Genomic DNA, 17189 nt, shown 5'->3' with positions numbered 1-17189 from the left:
GTACTCAGGGCATTGAATCCTGCTATCGGAGTACAGATCTGAGTGGGATCTTCTGGGGAGAAGTTTAGAGGCAAACCCTGGGTAACCAAAATGCTCGGCTTCCTTAAATGCCCCAGAGTGAGGTTTTTCCCCTCTCTTGGGTGACTGATGCCCAATAGAGTTAGCTGTTTGGCCCAGCTGGTTCTGTGGGGTGGCTGCTGTATGTTGGGGTCCTCGTCTTTAACAGCCTGGCTAGAGATTGAGGGGGGATGAGTTTGTGTCTTGCACTGCTTCATCTGATGCCCACACGTTTGGTTCCTGTATCGGCTGTTGCCAGGCTCTTCCTCTTGCCCCCAGGCTGTTTCCAGGAAGGAGCAGCAGAGCCAGACTTAATAGTCAGGGCAGAGTCACAGACTAGAGCCTGACCCACCTTCCTCCTCTGGGCATGTCAAGCAATGGCAGGTGAGACTGGCAGGTATCCCGGAAAAACATGCCAGTCTAGACGTACGCTGAGGGTCACAGCCCAGCCCCTTGAAAAACACTCCCTAAGAGCTAAAAGGGTTCTAGGTTTAAATTTGTAACCCTCCATATGCAGAAGGGGGAATAACAATCTGACCCATCCCCCCCGCATTCCAGCTGCCCCCATCTCCTCCTGCCATTTTGTCTCCTCGGGCCAGTCCTGAGCCTATAACCCCAGTGGGGCTGGTGCTGCTGGGGGGAAATACAAGCCAGGGCTCCATGTTGGGGTTTGTGTGACTCTGGGGGAGGCGCGTTGGCTTGGAGAGCAGGGACGTTGGGGTCGGCTCGGCACACAGAGCTGCACATGCTGAAATCCCCAGTGAGCCGCGACCTGCTTCTCGGCCCAGGTTCTGAGCCGCCGGGCTCTCTGCAAATGTTCCTACCTACACGTTTGCTGCCGTGGGGCTAGATCCCGACACAGGAAGTACCCTGGCACCTTTGGCCTCAACCCCCAGCCAGTCTTTGGGGCCTCGCTCGGTTCTGCCACTGGCAGGAGACATTAATTGTAGGCGTCGGGGGGGTTTCTTTGGTGCAAACTTTATTATTTACAAACAACGTCGGCACATTCCTGTGCCCTGAACAGGGTAGAAACAAAAAGCAGCCGGCAGCTCCCTTTCCCAGAGCCCCACCTTTGTGTGGGCAGGGAGCCCTGTGCTCTAGTAGCGACTGGAGCGTAGGCGTACGGCTTTATTCTTCCTGTGTCCCGGTTGACATATGAAAATTAGGTTGGCCTGGCGACATTCCTCCCAGCTGTGAAAACTTTAATTACGGCCTCTCCCAGAGGCAGATTTACTGCGCAGATGGGAAAGCCCTTTCTATGGGGTCTGCGTTAGCCCCTCATTTCTACTGTGGTATCGGAGTGAATGCATAATCCCTGATCCCCGGGTCTCCCTCTTCCAGGCGCCCTGCGGGTGCAGAGCCTTCAGCTTCTCCCCAAACCCCAATTCATTAGCTAAAGTGGAGACGAGTCCTGTGGCACCTTATAGACTAACTGTAGTGTTGGGGCATAAGCTTTCGTGGGCAAAGACCCACTTCATCACATGCATGTAGTGGAAATTTCCAGAGGCAGGTATAAATATGAAGGCCAGGATCAGGCTGGAGATGAGGTGGATCCAATCAGGGAGGATGAGGCCCACTTCTAGTAGCTGACCTGGAAGTGTGAATTCCAAGAGAGGAGAAGCTGCTTTTGTAGTTAGCGAGCCATTCACAGTCTTTGTTTAATCCTGAGTTGATTGTGTCAAACTTGAAGATGAACTGTAATTAGCCGTGGCTCTGCCACCCCACAGCTGCCTGGCCCCACATCTGCCCCTGTGGCTCGGTGCTTTCTGGGGTGGGAAAGGCCAGAGGCTGCCCAGAGCTGAGACCTGCAGCTGCCTCCAGGGTCGTCACCGAGACAGCAAGACAGCCAGTGCACAGGGAGACGAGACAGAGACTGGGGTGTGTGAGGCCAGAGTGCCCCCTGGGAGTCTCAGGGACACAGTTGGAGCGGGGATCCCAGCCCCACCCGGAACCAGGGGCGGATTCTCTCCCCCAGGAGGGAGCCGGGTGGGAAAGTGAAGATCGGGGCCTCGTCACCAGCATTTATAAATGTCACCTGCCCCCGGTCACAGTCCAGGCAAACCCGGATCCTGCTGGGGGCCCGGCTCAGGGGTAGGGAGGTTGCAGGGGAGGCGAGAGCCAGGAAATGCTCCCCACACAGCCGCACGGCCCAGATCCCCCCCTCTGGGGTAAGACTGATCTGTCCCTTCCTGTTCACAGACTCTCTGGCCACCCCCACAGCCCAGTATCCCCCATTCCCCACCTCCACCTCCCAGCAATGTCTCCCCGAGGTGAATCTCTCACAGCCCAGCACACAGAGCTCAGAGTCAAATCTCTCAGGGTTCTTGGGCCGTGGCTTCCGTGTGTCCGCCTGCCTCACACCTTTCCGATCCCCGGACAGGACGAGGTCAGGATGAGCCGTGTCTGGATCCAGAGTCACAGTCACTGCGGGGAGAGAATCAGAGTGTGAGGGGCCAAGCTCAGCCCAGGGAGATGCTGGGGCCATTTCTCACCCACCCCAGCAGCCCTGTTGTGGCTGGGACGGGCCTGGGTTCCCAGGAGCTGCCTCCGCCCTCGGCCCCTGAGGCTGAGCCGAGCTGTCACTGCAGTGCCTCACCTGGTGGAGTTGGACCCACTTCATCCGTTTCCTCGCTTGTGTGCAGAGCTTGGGGCGGGTGCTACTCGGGGAGCGGGTATCGGTGCAGCCGCCTGGGCAGGAACTCAGCCCCAACGTGGGTGTCAGGAATGTGTGTGTATCACATCAGCTGGGGATCCCCCTGGGAGTTCCGGAATCTTGGTCACATCAGCTGGGGATTCCCCCCCGGGAGTTCTGGAATCTTGGTCACATCAGCTAGGGGTCCCCCCGGGAGTTCTGGAATCTTGGTCATATGTGATGGGTGGGTGTGTGTTGCGGGGGGGGGGAGGATACGAGGCTCCAGAGCCCATGATCTTCCATGGCTCTGCCCCACTTTTCTTGCGACTGAGGCCCCACCCCTTGGCCAGACTGGGAGCCTTGGCTGCTGTGGAGAGACTCTGACTCTCTACCTGGCCTGGGTCAAGATCCAGGGGCCTTGAGAGCAGCCCCCAGCCCACATGCCTGCTCCCTGAAGTGCCTGCCCAGGGCAGGTGGAGGGTCCAGGGCTCTTCAAAGCTGCCCAGGCTCAATGGGGACCAGACCAGCTCTGCCTTCCAGCCTGGCCAAGGCCTGGGAGGAAGAGGCGCAGAGGTGAGACCACTGGGAGGGACCAGCACAGGGAAGAGGCTGCCTCTGCCCCAGGCAGGGGCTGTATTTCATTGAGGGCAGGGGGTGGGGGAGAGAGCTGATCAGATGCCCCACCACAAAGCGCAGCCCCTGTCTGCAAAGCTCCAGCCCCGCCCAGGGCTTGCAGCTTGTGGGGTCACAGTCCCCAGACTATCCTCATGTTAAGATGTAGGAAGGCCACTTCTTAAAATGGGCAGGCCACAGGCCCCCTGGTCACATGTGCCTCTGGGTCTCCTCACTGGTCAGTGGGTTAGTTTCAGGGCTGAGCGTGGCACGGTCGCTGTGGGTTTGGTTGGTAACTTTAGCTACAGTCTCAGGAAAATGCTTTCACTGGAATTTTCTCTTCTTTTAAAGACATTTAAATATTTAATTTAATCTCCACTTGAAGTCTCACCCTGTCTGAATGCTCCTAGGGATTTTCCTCTTGCTCCCTCCAGGGCAAATGGCAGAGTGTCTGGTGGGCAAAAGGATAAAAAGGAGGTGAGATTTCAGGCTCTCATATTTATAACAGCATCCCCCTCCACACAGACTGCATTTAAACTATGACAGAACAGGCTGGCTGTGTCTAGACTGGCCAGTTTTTCCGGAAAATCAGCCGCTTTTCCGGAAAAACTTGCCAGCTGTCTACACTGGCTACTTGAATTTCCACGAAAGCACTGACTTCCTACTGTAAGAAATCAGTGCTTTTTGTGGAAATACTATGCTGCTCCCGTTCGGGCAAAAGTCCCTCTTGCGCAAAGCTTTTGCGCAAAAGTCCCAGTGTAGACAGCTGAGATTTGTTTTCCGCAAAAAAGTCCCGATTGCGAAAATGGTGATCGGGGCTTTCTTGCGGAAAAGTGCGTCTAGATTAGCCACGGACGCTTTTCCGCAAAAAGTGCTTTTGCGGAAAAGTGTCCATGGCCAATCTAGACGCGCTTTTCCGAAAATGCTTTTAATGGAAAACTTTTCCATTAAAAGCATTTCCAGAAAATCATGCCAGTCTAGACGTAGCCACTGAGACAAACACCGGTATTTAATAATAGAAGATTTCTGGGTCTCTTGTGCGATAGTCTAGACTAGAAGATTTAGCCAGTGCCACTCAACTCCTTAACTCAATTCATTGTTGTGGGTTTATTATTGAAATAAAATGAAAACGTACATGGTGTGGAGAAAGTGAACAAGGAAAAGTTATTTACTTATTCCTGAAATATAAAAACTAGGGGTCACCAAATGAAATGAATGGGCAGCAGGTTTAAAACAAATAAAAGGAAGTTCTTCTTCACACAGCGCACAGTCAACCTGTGGAACTCCTTGCCTGAGGAGGCTGTGAAGGCCAGGACTATAACAGGGTTTAAAAAAGAGCTAGATAAATTCATGGAGGTTAAGTCCAGTAATGGCTATTAGCCAGGATGGGTAAGGAATGGTGCCCCTAGCCTCTGTTTGCCAGAGGGTGGAGATGGATAGCAGGAGATAGATCGCTTGATCATTACCTGTTCAGGTCACTTCCTCTGGGGTACCTGGCATTGGCCACTATTGGCAGACAGGATACTGGGCTGGATGGACCTTTGGTCTGACCCTTCTTATGTTCTTATGGTTCATTTAAATCATTGCTTGGGGGCTGAGGCTGGGGGTGAGGGGTTAAGCAGGCAGGATGCCCCAGACAACCCCAGCCATCTCTCACTGCAGCCACTTGGGGCCAGGCAAGAAGCCTCTCTCCATGGCTTCTGCAGCTCCTGGTCTTCCCTAAATTGTACCTAGGTGGTAGGAGGCTTGGGTTTGGAACAGTCCTGGGGGCCATGCCCTCAGACAGCCCCCTACACCTGCCTGGTGATTTGCTTTGTTTTCTGGTTTTCTGAGAAACAATCCCATTCTGGGCACATCCCATTGTCCTGGCACAACCAAACCCTGACCTTGCTTTAAGGGGTGGCAAGAGGAAGCTGTGCTCCGAACTGGCTGGTCCTAGCTCTTACTGTTTAGAAGGGGCTCTGTGACAGGCTGGGTGCAGGTCTAAGAAATGGCCTTTCATTGACGGCTTGTCGTTCAAGTCATTCAATCCATGTATGGAGAGCAGAGGAGTCAGTAGCCCACCCTAAAGTTGGAACCCCTGACGTCATGCTTGAGGGCTGCTTAAAACAGAGGCAGCCTTGGTTCCAGAGGCAGCTCTGAACTGTGCCAGAGTATGGGCTACTTCCAGGCAGGGGGCCCAGCCGCTCTGAGAACCAAGCCCTGGGGCCTAAAGGGCAGCCCTCAAAATCTAAACGGTCACTTTCTCCTCCTTGATCCCTTCTAGGTACCTTTGAACTCCCTCAGACTCTCCGACAGGGCAGTAGCTTTCTGGGAGAAACCACCGATTCGTTTTTCCAGCTCAAGAGAAATCTCCTCGGGCTGCTGGAACTGCCCTGTCTCACACCTGGAGAGAAACAATGTCACAGGGTGATACTGCACTGAGTGACTCACTTCTTCAGTTCTGGCTACCGAGTCACTGCTCTCATGGGCTTGGAGTTAGAATCTCTGTGCTTCTCCCCTGGCCATTCAATCTTCCCCTCAACGGATTTCTTACGCTGTGTCTACATTGGCATGATTTTGCGCAAAATCTTGCCGCCTGTCTACACTGGCCACGAGTATTTGTGCAAGAACACTGACGTTCTACTGTATGAAATCAGGGCTTCTTGCGCAAATACTCTGACGCTCCTGCTCAGGGATAAGTCCTCTTGTGCAAGTGTTCTTGCGCAAGACGCCAGTGTAGACAGGTAACATCAAGTTCTTGCGCAAGAAAGCCTGATGGTTAAAATGGCCGTCAGAGCTTTCTTGCCCAAGAGAGCGTCTACACTGGCACGGATGCTTTTGCACAAAAGCAAATCTTTCGCGCAAAGGCACATGCCAGTGTAGACACTCTCTTACTCAAATACTCAAACGCAAAAACTCTTGCGTTTAGAGTATTTGCTCTAAATCTTGCCAATCTAGACGTAGCCTTAATATTCTTGAAATCTGGCCTGGGGAGATCAGCTCTGGGGACAAAAGGGGAATTGAGACTCCACGGCCAGCTCACGTGTGGGCCTCCAGGCGCTGAGGAACAGGAGGTTCCCAGGGGAAGGGCTGTGGGAATCTGCCCGCTCGGAACAAGACTGAGACACCAGCTCCCCCCTCCCCAGCTCATGCCACACAGGTCTCCAAACAGCCCTTGGGCGGGAAAGACTCTTGACCCTTACTGCCTTAGGCTGAACGGTGCCCAACGCCCAGCAGTGACAGGCCCATGTTCCACCCCCACACACAGTCGGGAGGCAGCCAGTCCCCAGGGAGGCGACAGCTCTAGGAAACACTTGAGGTCAGACTGTGCCCCTGAATGGAGAATTCCAGAGTCTGCTGTGCCAGCGTGAGACCCTCGGGCTGAAATTGACCATGGAGGTTTGTGCCCAGCCTGTGCCCTTCCCTTCACATCTGGCTGTAGAGCCCTGGGGGGATGTGGTGCTCACATCAGCTCCAAGCTCCTTCCCAGAGTTGGGCAGCGTGAGGGGGGTGAGGGAGCCACCTACCTGCTCAAAGCACTTCTGGCATCCTGGAGGGGAGAGAGAGAAAAAAAAGAATCTCAGCCCCATCGGACACACACAGGGGCTAGAGAAGGGATTTCACAAATCTGTGATTCCCCTGAGCGAATGGGGCTTTGCCATCTCTAATATCTCTGTGCCTGTAGCTCTGCAAAGCACAACAGTCACTCACATGTCAGCAATGCACACGCCCAGTTACACCCAGATCTGACGGCTGTGACCCCAGCGCTTGTGATTCAGGAGCCTCCCTTCCCTGTGCGTGGAGCTGGGATGTTTCTCCCTCAGTCTCACCTGCAGGAATTCACACGCTGGCTGCTGACACTTCCCCTCCAGCTCCCCGATCAGCTGGCTGAGACAGGAAATCTGCGCGGAGAGTTTCCGGACATTGTCAGCCTGGAGCCTCACAATCTCCTCGTCCAGCTTCTCCAGCTGGGCCAGCAGGAGTCGCTCTTGAACCTCCAGGAACTGCCGCAGCTGCTGAAACTCGGCCACAATCCTCTGCCTCTCGGCTTGTGTCTGTTTCTGGATGAAAACAAGGAAAGGGCTGGTCAGGGGCATGAATGGAGCCCGGGGCCCTTTCATGGGGAGCTGAGTGCGCAGCAGGGACAACTTCTTGGAAAACCCTCAAATTTCTGACATTTGACTCTACTCTGTGGGAACAAGGCAGAGGAATCTCTCGAGCTTCCCCTTCGGCCCCTGGGTCCCTCTGAAAGGGACGGTTCCCTGCCCATCGTGGGCAGCGTGTTTTGTTATTCATGGGTTGTAGGAATTCACAACCAGAGCAGCAGGAGGCAGGACTCAGCCCCAGCCTGGCAGAGATGCCAGGGGACAAAAAAGAAACAAAAAAGTTAGTGCACCAAGTGGCCAGACCCAGCCGACAGCCCTTCACGGGACCATTCAGCTCCCTGAGGGATGATTTCTGGGAAAGTCACATTAACTCAGCTGAGGGCCTGTCCACACGTGGATCTAACCCAGCAATCCATGGTCTTGGAGAAACTCACTCTCCCACTTTTCCCAAGGCCACACAGGAGTCTGCCTCCAAACGGCCCTCCCCCTGTCTGCCCCAGCCCCTTCATAACCACAGGCACCTACCAGATACTCCTGGCTTCTCCTCTCTCCTGTCGCTTTCCATCCCAGTAGCTTTTCTCTCTCCTCCCTCAGAGTCTTCAAACGGGCCTGACATTTCTCCTGAAGAAACAGACATGAGTGGGGAGGTTTCGTGGGGAGGAGTGAGGAACGGGGCATTTTTCCATGCAAAGCCAAAGTGAGTGTTGGTCCCAGTCGCTGTGTGACAGCCGGGCCCACCAAGGAGATGAAACCTTATTAATGGAGACAGGGGCTGTGGCCAGGAGCAGCCTGAGGCCAGCTGCGGCAGCTGGTGCCCCAGGCAGAAGGTGCAATCGGCGTCCCCGCCTGCACGGCCGTCAATGGCTGTGACGTAATCAGGGGGCACCCCTGGCGCCCCGTGACATCATCATGGGGCGCCGGGGCCGGCGGCGCCCTAGGCAACTGCCTAGTTTGCCTAGGCTCACAGGCCGCCCCTGAGTGTGACATCATCTGATCTGTTACCAATTCAGAGTCTTTTTAGACGGGTCTAATTAGAGAGCGATCTCAATTATCACCCAGCTTTATGGGTATCAGTGAACTGATTAGTGGCACAGCATGCAACAGGCTGTGGATCATACTGGGGGTGAATTGGGGTGCATCTAGACCACTGTTTTTTAACCATGGTACGAATACCCTTAGAGGTACGCGAGAGAAGTCTAAAGGGGTACGTCAGCACAACTGAAATGTGGAGAAAACTGAATTTTTGTGTTAAGTTTTACAGTGCTTTATTATTTTTGTAATTTTTACACCCCAAAAATTTCATCACCTGCCCGGCTACAATTACCGTATTTTAGCAAATATATCCCGCACCTGAATATGCCCCGCACCCGAATATACCCCGCGATTTTTCCAAATGGAGTAAAAAAAATCTTGTATACCCCATGCACGAGTATAACCAGCAGGGTTTACAAGACTTTTCTGTGCCGGGGGGGATATTCACTAATTTACGGTGCCGGGGTGTGTGTGTGTGGGGGGGGAATTAGCCAGCCTAATGCCCCCTGGTTCCTGCAGGCACTCACTGCCCCGGTTCCTCCAGCCTCCGGGCGGAGGAGCGCTTATCCCCCCGGTTCCTGCGCAGCCACAGGAAGGGACAGGGGAGTTCTCATCTCCCAGTTCCTGCACAGCCGTCAGCCTCCAGCCACTGGGCGGGGAGCGCTCACTCCCCTGGTTCCTGTGGCTGTGTAGGAACAAGGGGGGTGAGCGCTCCCCCACTCGGAGGCTGTGCAGGAACTCACCAGGTGAGTTTAAAAATTTTTGTATATCCCGCACCTGAGTATACCCCACGGGGGAGTTGCGGGGTTTGTAAAAACGCATATAACCAGCAGGTGATATGCACTAAAATATGGTAAGTTGTTTAAACAAATGTGCTGCAATGGTAGAAAAAAAAATTGTGTGTCTGAAAACTGTAGGTACTGGGGGTACTTTAAAAAAAATTTTTTTTTTTAAAAAGGGGTACTTTATAAAAAAAGGTTGCGAAACACTTGTCTAGACTACATTCCTCTTTTGAAAGAGGAATGCAAATGAGGGAAATCGAAAATGCAAATGAAGTGCTGGTTTACAAATCTCGCTCTTCATTTCCACAATCTCTTCCGATCTCTTTTTCAGATTTAAAAAAAAAAAAAGGCGTCTAGACGGGGTTCTTTTGGAAAAAAACCCAACCCTTTTTCGAAAGAACCCTTATTCCTGAAAAAAAATGAGGTTTACAGGAGTCTTTTGAAAAAGGTTTTTTTTTTTCCCCGAAAGAACCCCGTTTCGACTGCTTTTTTTTTTTTTTTTCCAAAAAAAATCTCTTCCAAAAAAGTGATCAGAAGAGATTATGCACACGAAGCGTGAGATTTGTAAATCAGTGCTTCTTTTGCATTTTCGATTTCCCTCTTTTGCATTCCTCTGTCGAAAGAGGAGTGTAGTCTAGATGCACATTTTGGTGTTTGAGAAGATTTAAATCCCTACGCGACACACTTCCCAGAAGCCACCAAGGTTTAAACATGGGTTGGGAATTCAGGCCCTGAGGGCTGCACGGGTTGGATAGAGCTGGTCTAAGCATCAAGGCAAACTCCACAAGATACAGGGAGATACAGGAAGCCATGAGATACAGGGAGCTGTGAGAGACAGGAAGCCATGAGATACAGGGAGCCCTGAGATACAGGGAGCTGTGAGATACAGGGAGGCTCAGCCAAGCGGACAGTGTTGCATGGCACCTGTGCAAAGTGGCACTGGCAGGTGGGGGCTGGGAGGTGGGAAGAGCAGCTCCACAATCCCTGACCGGACGGGGCCTCGGGTGGAAGGGGCAGGGCTGGGGGCATCCAGTCCTCACTGCCCCCCTGAACACTTTCCTGTGGTGATGTAAAGGGCCCAGAGCCCCGTCCGGAACCACTGTGGTAACGGTGGCAGCTGGAGTCCTGGGACCCCCAGAACCTTTCCCCTCTCCCATACTCTGTTTGCAGCCGTGCAGATGCAGTTTGTCTGGCTTTAATCTGCACAGTGCCAGCTGGGTGGGGCTCTGTCCCTGTCCGGCAGGGACTCAGCCCTGGACACGGTTTTGTCCAGTGCAAAAAGGCAGGAGGAGGCCGAGGATGCAGCAGGACGCCGGTGAGGGAGGGGGTCAGGAGGGAGGAGTGGCCCCTCCATGCAGAAAGATGCAGGTGGGGACGGTCTCACAAAGGCAGGGACAGGTGCTCTGAGGCCGACCGATACGGGTGAGGGTGGGCCTGGGCCTGTCCTGTGTTCTGGGGACTGGTCAGTGACTCCCCTAATTGAGCAGTTCTGTTAAGCACAGTTGGGGATTGCCCCAGCGCTGCCACTAAAAAGGTTTAGGACAACACCCTCGGGACCGCCGCTCCATCCCCGGTACAGCTCCTGGCAGCAGTGCATTCTGGGAGATTCCCAAAGGCTGCCTGGTGGGGCTAACGAAACCACGTTGGCTGGTCCGTGGCCACTCGCGCAGATCAGACTGGCACTGGGCAGTTCCGGCCCGGGGTTAATTTTGCTCCAACCCAGTCGGATCCCAGTGGTACCTGGCATGGCCCAGCACTGCCTGGAGCCCTGTTGTTGGCAGACTCAAGGCAGTCGGGGGTCCCACCCAGCATCCAGCCCAGCGACCTCCTCTAGTGCCGGCTGCAGCGACCTCCTCTAGTGCCAGCTGCAGCATCTGAGTTTAGCGCCTCATGGAGCAGCCCAGGAGCTCAGCATCCCAGTCGGAAACCTCTTCTCCCTGCTGGGCCTGGGCTGTTATCACGGCGTCTTTCCCGCCTAAGGGCTGCACTCCATCACTACTCAGTGCTGCTAATGGGGCAGCGTGGCCTAGTGGTTAGGACACTGGCTTTTGGCCTTGGAAAATTGGGGAGGTGTACCCAGCTCTGCCACTGACTGCTGAGTGGGCTTGGACAAGTCACTTCCTCTCACTGTGCCTCAGTTTCTCCTCCCACCCTTTGTCTCTCTTGTCCAGTTAGAGTGTAAATGGCTCAGGGCAGGAATTGTCCCTCACTGGGTTTTATGCAGGGGGCCCCACAACTGAGGTCAGATCTCATCTGGGGCATGTAGGGGCTGCTGGGATGTCAACAACGACAATAAACACTGTGACACCCTTGAGAACAGCTTCCCCTTCTCCAGCCTGCAGGCAGCTCTCTCAGGCTACGTCTACACTGGCATGATCTTGCACAAGAACTCTTTTGCAGAGGAGTTCTTGTGCAAAAACTCTTCCAGAAGAGAGCGTCTACACTGGCATGTGCCTTTGCACAAGAGATGTGCTTTTGTGCAAGAGCATCCATGAATCCATGCCAGTGTAGATGCTCTCTTGTGCAAGAAAGCTCCGATGGCCATTTTAACCATCGGGCTTTCTTGCACAAGAAATTCATGTTGCCTGTCTACACTGGCCTCTTGCGCAAGAACAGTTGAGCAAAAGGGCTTATTCCTGAGCGGGAGCATCATAGTTCTTGTGCAAGAAGCCCTGATTTCATACATTAGAACGTCAGTGCTCTTGCACAAGAACTCGCAGCCAGGATAGACAGGCAGCAAGCTTTTGTGCAAAAGCAACTGCTTTTGCGCAAGATTGCACCAATGTAGACTACCTGCCAGCCCTGGGAGCTACCTGGCTCCCACCTCTACCCTGCCAGGGCTGCAGCGAGTGCCAGGCTTAAGGAAAGCAGGACAAAGCAGGTAAGGCTAGAAGTTTGAGTCTTCCAGTAGCATCACAGGTAAGATGCTGGATTCTACCACTAAGGCTCATGAGTTCAAATCCCCCCAACTCCAGGGTGGTGTTACACTGGGCTGAAGATCAGCAGGATAAGGCACCTTGGGGTGGTGAGCTACATGAATTGTGTCATTTATTTTGAAATAGCTTATTTCATAATTTGGCACTGTCTACACTGCACCAAATTTAGAAATAACCTGCTAATTGGAAATGTCCCTTGCTCCTCATGAAGGATGGTTACAGGGATGTCGGAATAGCGAGCCTGTTTTATTTTGAAATAACGGTCTTGCTGTGGAGATGGGGGAAAGCTATTTTGGGACACTCCGGTATCCCGAAATAGCGCTGCAGTGTAGACATAGCCTCACAGACTGGCCTGCAGCCCTTGTCAGTCAAACCTCGCTGATCATTTCACAGCTCCCGGTCTGCAGACAGTTGCCACCGGTCACTGCTGGGAACCGGGTTTGAAAAGGATTCAGCAGCTCAGAGAAAACTTTCCCACATCAGACAAGCTTAAAAACTTCCTCTGCTGCCTTTTTCTGGCCAGGCTCGGGTATCATTCATTTGTGTAGCGACTTTCCTGCAAAGAAGGCTGCACACGGCTGAATGATGCAGTCAGATCTGTCCATCAAATGCAAAGTTATTATCCATTACACAAGTATCAGAGGGGTAGCTGTGTTAGTCTGAATTTGCAAAAACAGCGAGCAGTCCTGTGGCACCTTCTAGACTAACAGATCTGACGAAGTGGGTCTTTGCCCACAAAAGCTTATGCTCCAATAAATCTGTTAGTCTATAAGATGCCACAGGACTTCTCATTGTTTTTACCTGTTAGACAAGAGCTACTCAACTTTGGAAGCCCCAAGGGTCCACAAGGATACTCACAGCACATGCCGAGGGCCACAACTTAAGTGTGGTTGCATAGATATGCAAATATGTATGCAAATGTATGCAAATAGCTTCATTCACACTGAGGGGCATGAATAGAAAGCACTTCCCACATTGTCCTGGCGCTCCCGGCACCTCCTCCCTAGGGGCTAGAAATGCCGACACCCTGTCACTGTCTGTTCCAGTCAGCCCATCCCTTTGCATCTTTCAGTGCTCGCCCCACTTCATAGACTCATAGACTTTAAGGTCAGAAGGGACCATTATGATCATCTAGTCTGACCCCCTGCACAGTGCAGGCCACAAAATCTCACCCACCCCTCCTAGAATAATCCTCTCACCTAGATCTCAGATATTGAAGCCTTCAAATACTTTGAAGACCCCAAGATGCAGCGAATCCTCCAGCTGTGATCTGCGCCCCATGCTACAGAGGAAGGTGAAAAACCTCCAGGGCCTCTGCCAATCTATCCTGGAGGAAAATTCCTTCCCAACCCCAAATATGGCGATCAGCTAAACCCTGAGCATGTGGGCAAGACTCATCAGCCAGACACCCATTAACTCCTATCATCCCTCCATTGACCTATTTCCCACTGATAATGAATGGCCAATTAGCTACCAAGATCATGTTATCTCATCAAACCATCCCCTTCATAAACCCATCTAGTTTAATCTTGAAACCAGATAGATCTTTTGCCCCCACTACTTCCCTTGGAAGGCCGTTCCAGAACCTCACTCCTCTAATGGTTAGAAACCTTCGTCTAATCTCAAGTCTAAACTTCCTACTAGCCAGCTTATATCCATTTGTTCTTGTGTCCACATTGGTATTAAACTTAAATAATTCCTCTCCCTCCCTGGTATTTATCCCTCTAATATATTTAAAAAGTACAATCATGTCCCCCCCCCCTTAGCCTTCTTTTGGTTAAAGTAAACAAGCCAAGCTCCCTGAGTCTCCTTTCATAAGACAGGTTTTCCATTCCTCGGCTCATCCTAGTGGCCCTTCTTTGTACCTGTTCCAGCTGTGGAGCGTGTTCCCAGTGGAGGCCAAGTTCAAAGGATCCTACCTGCAGGCCGCGTGTTGAACCCTGTGTAAACCCAAACCGCACCGTGGGCCGCAAATAAACAGGTCGCATGTTGGGTCGCTCTGCATTAGACCGAGCAGCAGTCCCCTACCTTGTACTCCTGGGCAGCCTCCTCTACAGGAACCACCGTGTGAGCGCGGTGAGCCCGGGACCTGTCGCACACCACGCAGATGGGGGTTTGATCCTCTTCACAGAACAGCTTCAGCACCTCCTGGTGCTCCCTGCACACCCCGGCCCCACCTGCGTCCTGCAAACTCAGCCTCCGGGCTATTTCTACCACGTTTGCCAGCTGCCTGTTGGGCCGGAGGGGTCTCTGTGGCACGGTTGCTCTGCACTGAGGGCAGGAGGCGGTGGGGCCGGCTCCCTCCCAGTACTGGCTGATGCAGATCTGGCAAAAATTGTGCCCACACTCCAGAGTGACAGGGGCTGTGAAATATTCCAGGCAGATGGGACAGGTGGCTTCCTCCCGGAGACTTTCCATGGGGCTCTCTGCAGCCATGGCTGCCTCTGGGCTGGGGAACGGGGCTAGTTTCACTTTCTTGAGTTCAGGACTTTGCCACACCTGTTGTAGCAAGGGGGCCTCTCCCTTCCTGCAACTGACGGAGGCTGTTTGCGGAGCTGGGAGGTGCCCCGTGGTAACACTAGATCCCTGGGGCACCTAAAGGCTCACATTTTATTTGGCCCAGGGAAGCTTAGACCCAGATACATTGGTTAGATCTGTAAGTTCACGGGACGCGTCCTTGTTCTGGCTGAAACAGAGTAACAAGGCTTCCCCGTCTGAAACTGGAGCGCTGGAGGTTTTGGGGAGAAATGTGCCACTCAGGGTGGGGAGTCACTGACAGGGGGGTGCCCAGTGCCTGTGCAGGAGGGGTGCATAAAGGGCACCAAAGGGGCAGGGAAGCAATTCAAATTTTGGTGGGGATACAGGGCAAGTTCGCCTCTAATTTTCCCATCCACGCACACTTATTTTATCCATATGCAGAATAATTATTTGATGTGCACCGAGGCACGTGCAAATGGCCACCACCAGGAGAAAAAAAAACCAACAACCCTCACCGTGCGCACTCTGCTAATGAGCTTGGCAGCCGCCCAAGCACACACCTTACAGGGAACACTGGTTTTGGTGGAGGGGGGTGCATCTCCTGAGTGCTACCAGGAGTCACCTATGGTCACAGTGGCTTCGCCTGGTCATCAGCACCTCCCTGTGGGGATGAGCCCACAGGTGCAGGGGCTGTGTGACTCTTGGCAGTACTCATTGTGGTAGTTTGCTGGATAATATTGCTATTTCTTTTTAAGCATTTTTTTCTTTATTTGCACCGAGATTTGTAGCTCCTGGGGGGCCAGCCCTGTCTTTCTTCCCTTGTCCTGGGCCCAATTGGCCACGTTCAAGGGGTTGCCTATTCTAGTGTTTCTCAACTTTTTTTTATAAAGTACCCCTTTTTCCAATATATAGATAGATAGATAGATAGATAGATAGATAGATAGATAGATAAGTACCCCCAGTAATTACAGTTTTCAGACACACACATTTTTTTTCTACCACTGCAACACATTTGTCTAAACAACTTAATCGTAGGCGGGCGGGAGATGACATTTTTGGGTATAATAAAAAGCACAAAAATAATAAAGGGCTGTAAATCTTAAAACAAAAATTCGGTTTCCTCCAAATTTCAGTTGTGTTGACATACCCTCCCAGACTTCTCTCGGGTACTCCTAAGGATACCACTGGTTGAGAAACACTGTACAGGGTTTTTTTTCCAAATATGTTATTTTGGACTAACAACTCCCTAAATAACTATTTCGAAACAGCACGTCCCCACTACCGGGGAGCCTTGAAATGAGTGCGAGGCAGGCTCCCTTAATGTGGCAGGGATACCTCAATTGAGCGCCCCAGGAAGCATTGGGGAGCAATTACTTTGAATGGCTCTGGGAAGGAGCTATTTCAAAATGGCAGCACTGGAGCCGCCACACGACTGCTATTTTGAAAGAGGCCTGATTCCTCGTGAAATGAGGGCTTCATACTTTGAAATAAGAAGCCCGTTATTTCAAAATCATGGGCTTGCTGTGTGGCCACTCCCCTTGTTATTTCGAAATAACGTGAGTTATTTCCAAATAACGCTGTAGTACAGACCAGTGGTTCTCAACCAGAGGTACGAGTACCCTTAGGGGCACTCAAGAGAAGTCTTGAGGAGAGGGGGGAAGTCAACACAACTGAAATTTGGAGAAAACTGAATTTTTGTTTTAAGTTTTACAGCGCTTTATTATTGTTGTACTTTTTACACCCAAAAATGTCATCCCCCGTCTGGCTGAGATTAAGTTGTTTAAACAAATGTGTTGCAATGGGAGAACAAAATGTGTGTGTCTGAAAACTGTAGGTACTGGGGGGACTCATAATTCTTTTTGAAAAAGGGGTGCTGTATAAAAAAAGGTTGAGAAACATGGGTGTAGACGTGCCCTCAGAGAATAGCCTGGCTCCATCCTTTTTAGAACCCCTCTCGGGTAGCTGAAGGCAGAGATGGATCTGCTGAATTCACCCCTGAACCTTGCATATGGGGAGGGGGTAAGCTCCTTTCTCCCTTCACTGTATGGCCACATTACCCATCACTTGCCTTTCCACCTTGTCACATCTCCTGGGATGTCTTAAGATCCTACCAGGGGAAGCTGAACCTCCCTAAATGTGGGGGGTCACCAGCACCGGACCTCTAGTTGCTTCCACTCAAGGCCACGTCCCTGCAGTGTTGCCTCTAAACCCAAAACTCTGCCTCCTGCTCACTGCTTTCCGCCCCCTTCACACCGTTACTCACCCTTATGGACATTAAAAAGTGTGAAGGCAGAACCTGTCCTTTTTACATGGTCATGGAGCCTTCTCTCCCCACCCCGTTCCTGCCTCCCTCTACTTCACTCAGCTCTCACTGATGGGCCCTGGTAGGGAAGCTACCTTGCTGGTGCAACTGATTAACATGCAGCCTTTGTAAGACAGCACCCTGATGACATATGCTGAGGTTGGGAGTTCAAGCCTTACCTAGACTCCTGATTTCTCAATATCCCAATGGCTTTACCCACACATTTGGTTTATAGAAGCTGGAATTCCATCCCAGAGGACATGGAGGGAG

The 17189-nt window shown here is 52.2% G+C and overlaps 3 protein-coding genes across 3 annotated transcripts in view; 1 reads left to right on the top strand and 2 right to left on the bottom strand.

The window, feature by feature from the left end:
- Nucleotides 1–17189, top strand: part of LOC102452245 (uncharacterized) — a 505721-nt gene that overhangs the window by 32259 nt on the left and 456273 nt on the right.
- Nucleotides 1–17189, bottom strand: part of LOC102455228 (uncharacterized) — a 58380-nt gene that overhangs the window by 17408 nt on the left and 23783 nt on the right.
- LOC102454365 (zinc finger protein RFP-like) lies at nt 81–14744 on the bottom strand. Its single transcript, XM_075914139.1, has 7 exons — nt 14168–14744; nt 7915–8010; nt 7114–7344; nt 6811–6833; nt 5572–5687; nt 3693–3752; nt 81–2481 (listed from the first exon to the last, which is right to left on the bottom strand). Exons 1-7 carry the CDS (start codon nt 14573–14575, stop codon nt 1967–1969), a joined length of 1449 nt encoding a protein of 482 aa, XP_075770254.1. The 5' UTR covers nt 14576–14744; the 3' UTR covers nt 81–1966.

Source organism: Pelodiscus sinensis, chromosome 32 (assembly GCF_049634645.1).
Source record: "Pelodiscus sinensis isolate JC-2024 chromosome 32, ASM4963464v1, whole genome shotgun sequence".
NCBI classification, from domain to species: Eukaryota; Metazoa; Chordata; order Testudines; family Trionychidae; genus Pelodiscus; species Pelodiscus sinensis.
This window is presented reverse-complemented; position numbering and strand designations above follow the sequence as displayed.

What these genes read in the sequence shown, in the direction of transcription:
- LOC102454365 (XM_075914139.1), bottom strand. Translation starts at nt 14,575, where the DNA reads ATGGCTGCAGAGAGCCCCATGGAAAGTCTCCGGGAGGAAGCCACCTGT. An exon ending in AGGCTGCCCAGGAGTACAAG is followed by an intron (nt 8,011 to 14,167) that starts GTAGGGGACTGC and finishes CTGTTTCTTCAG; the next exon opens with GAGAAATGTCAGGCCCGTTT. An exon ending in GGAGAAGCCAGGAGTATCTG is followed by an intron (nt 7,345 to 7,914) that starts GTAGGTGCCTGT and finishes GTTTTCATCCAG; the next exon opens with AAACAGACACAAGCCGAGAG.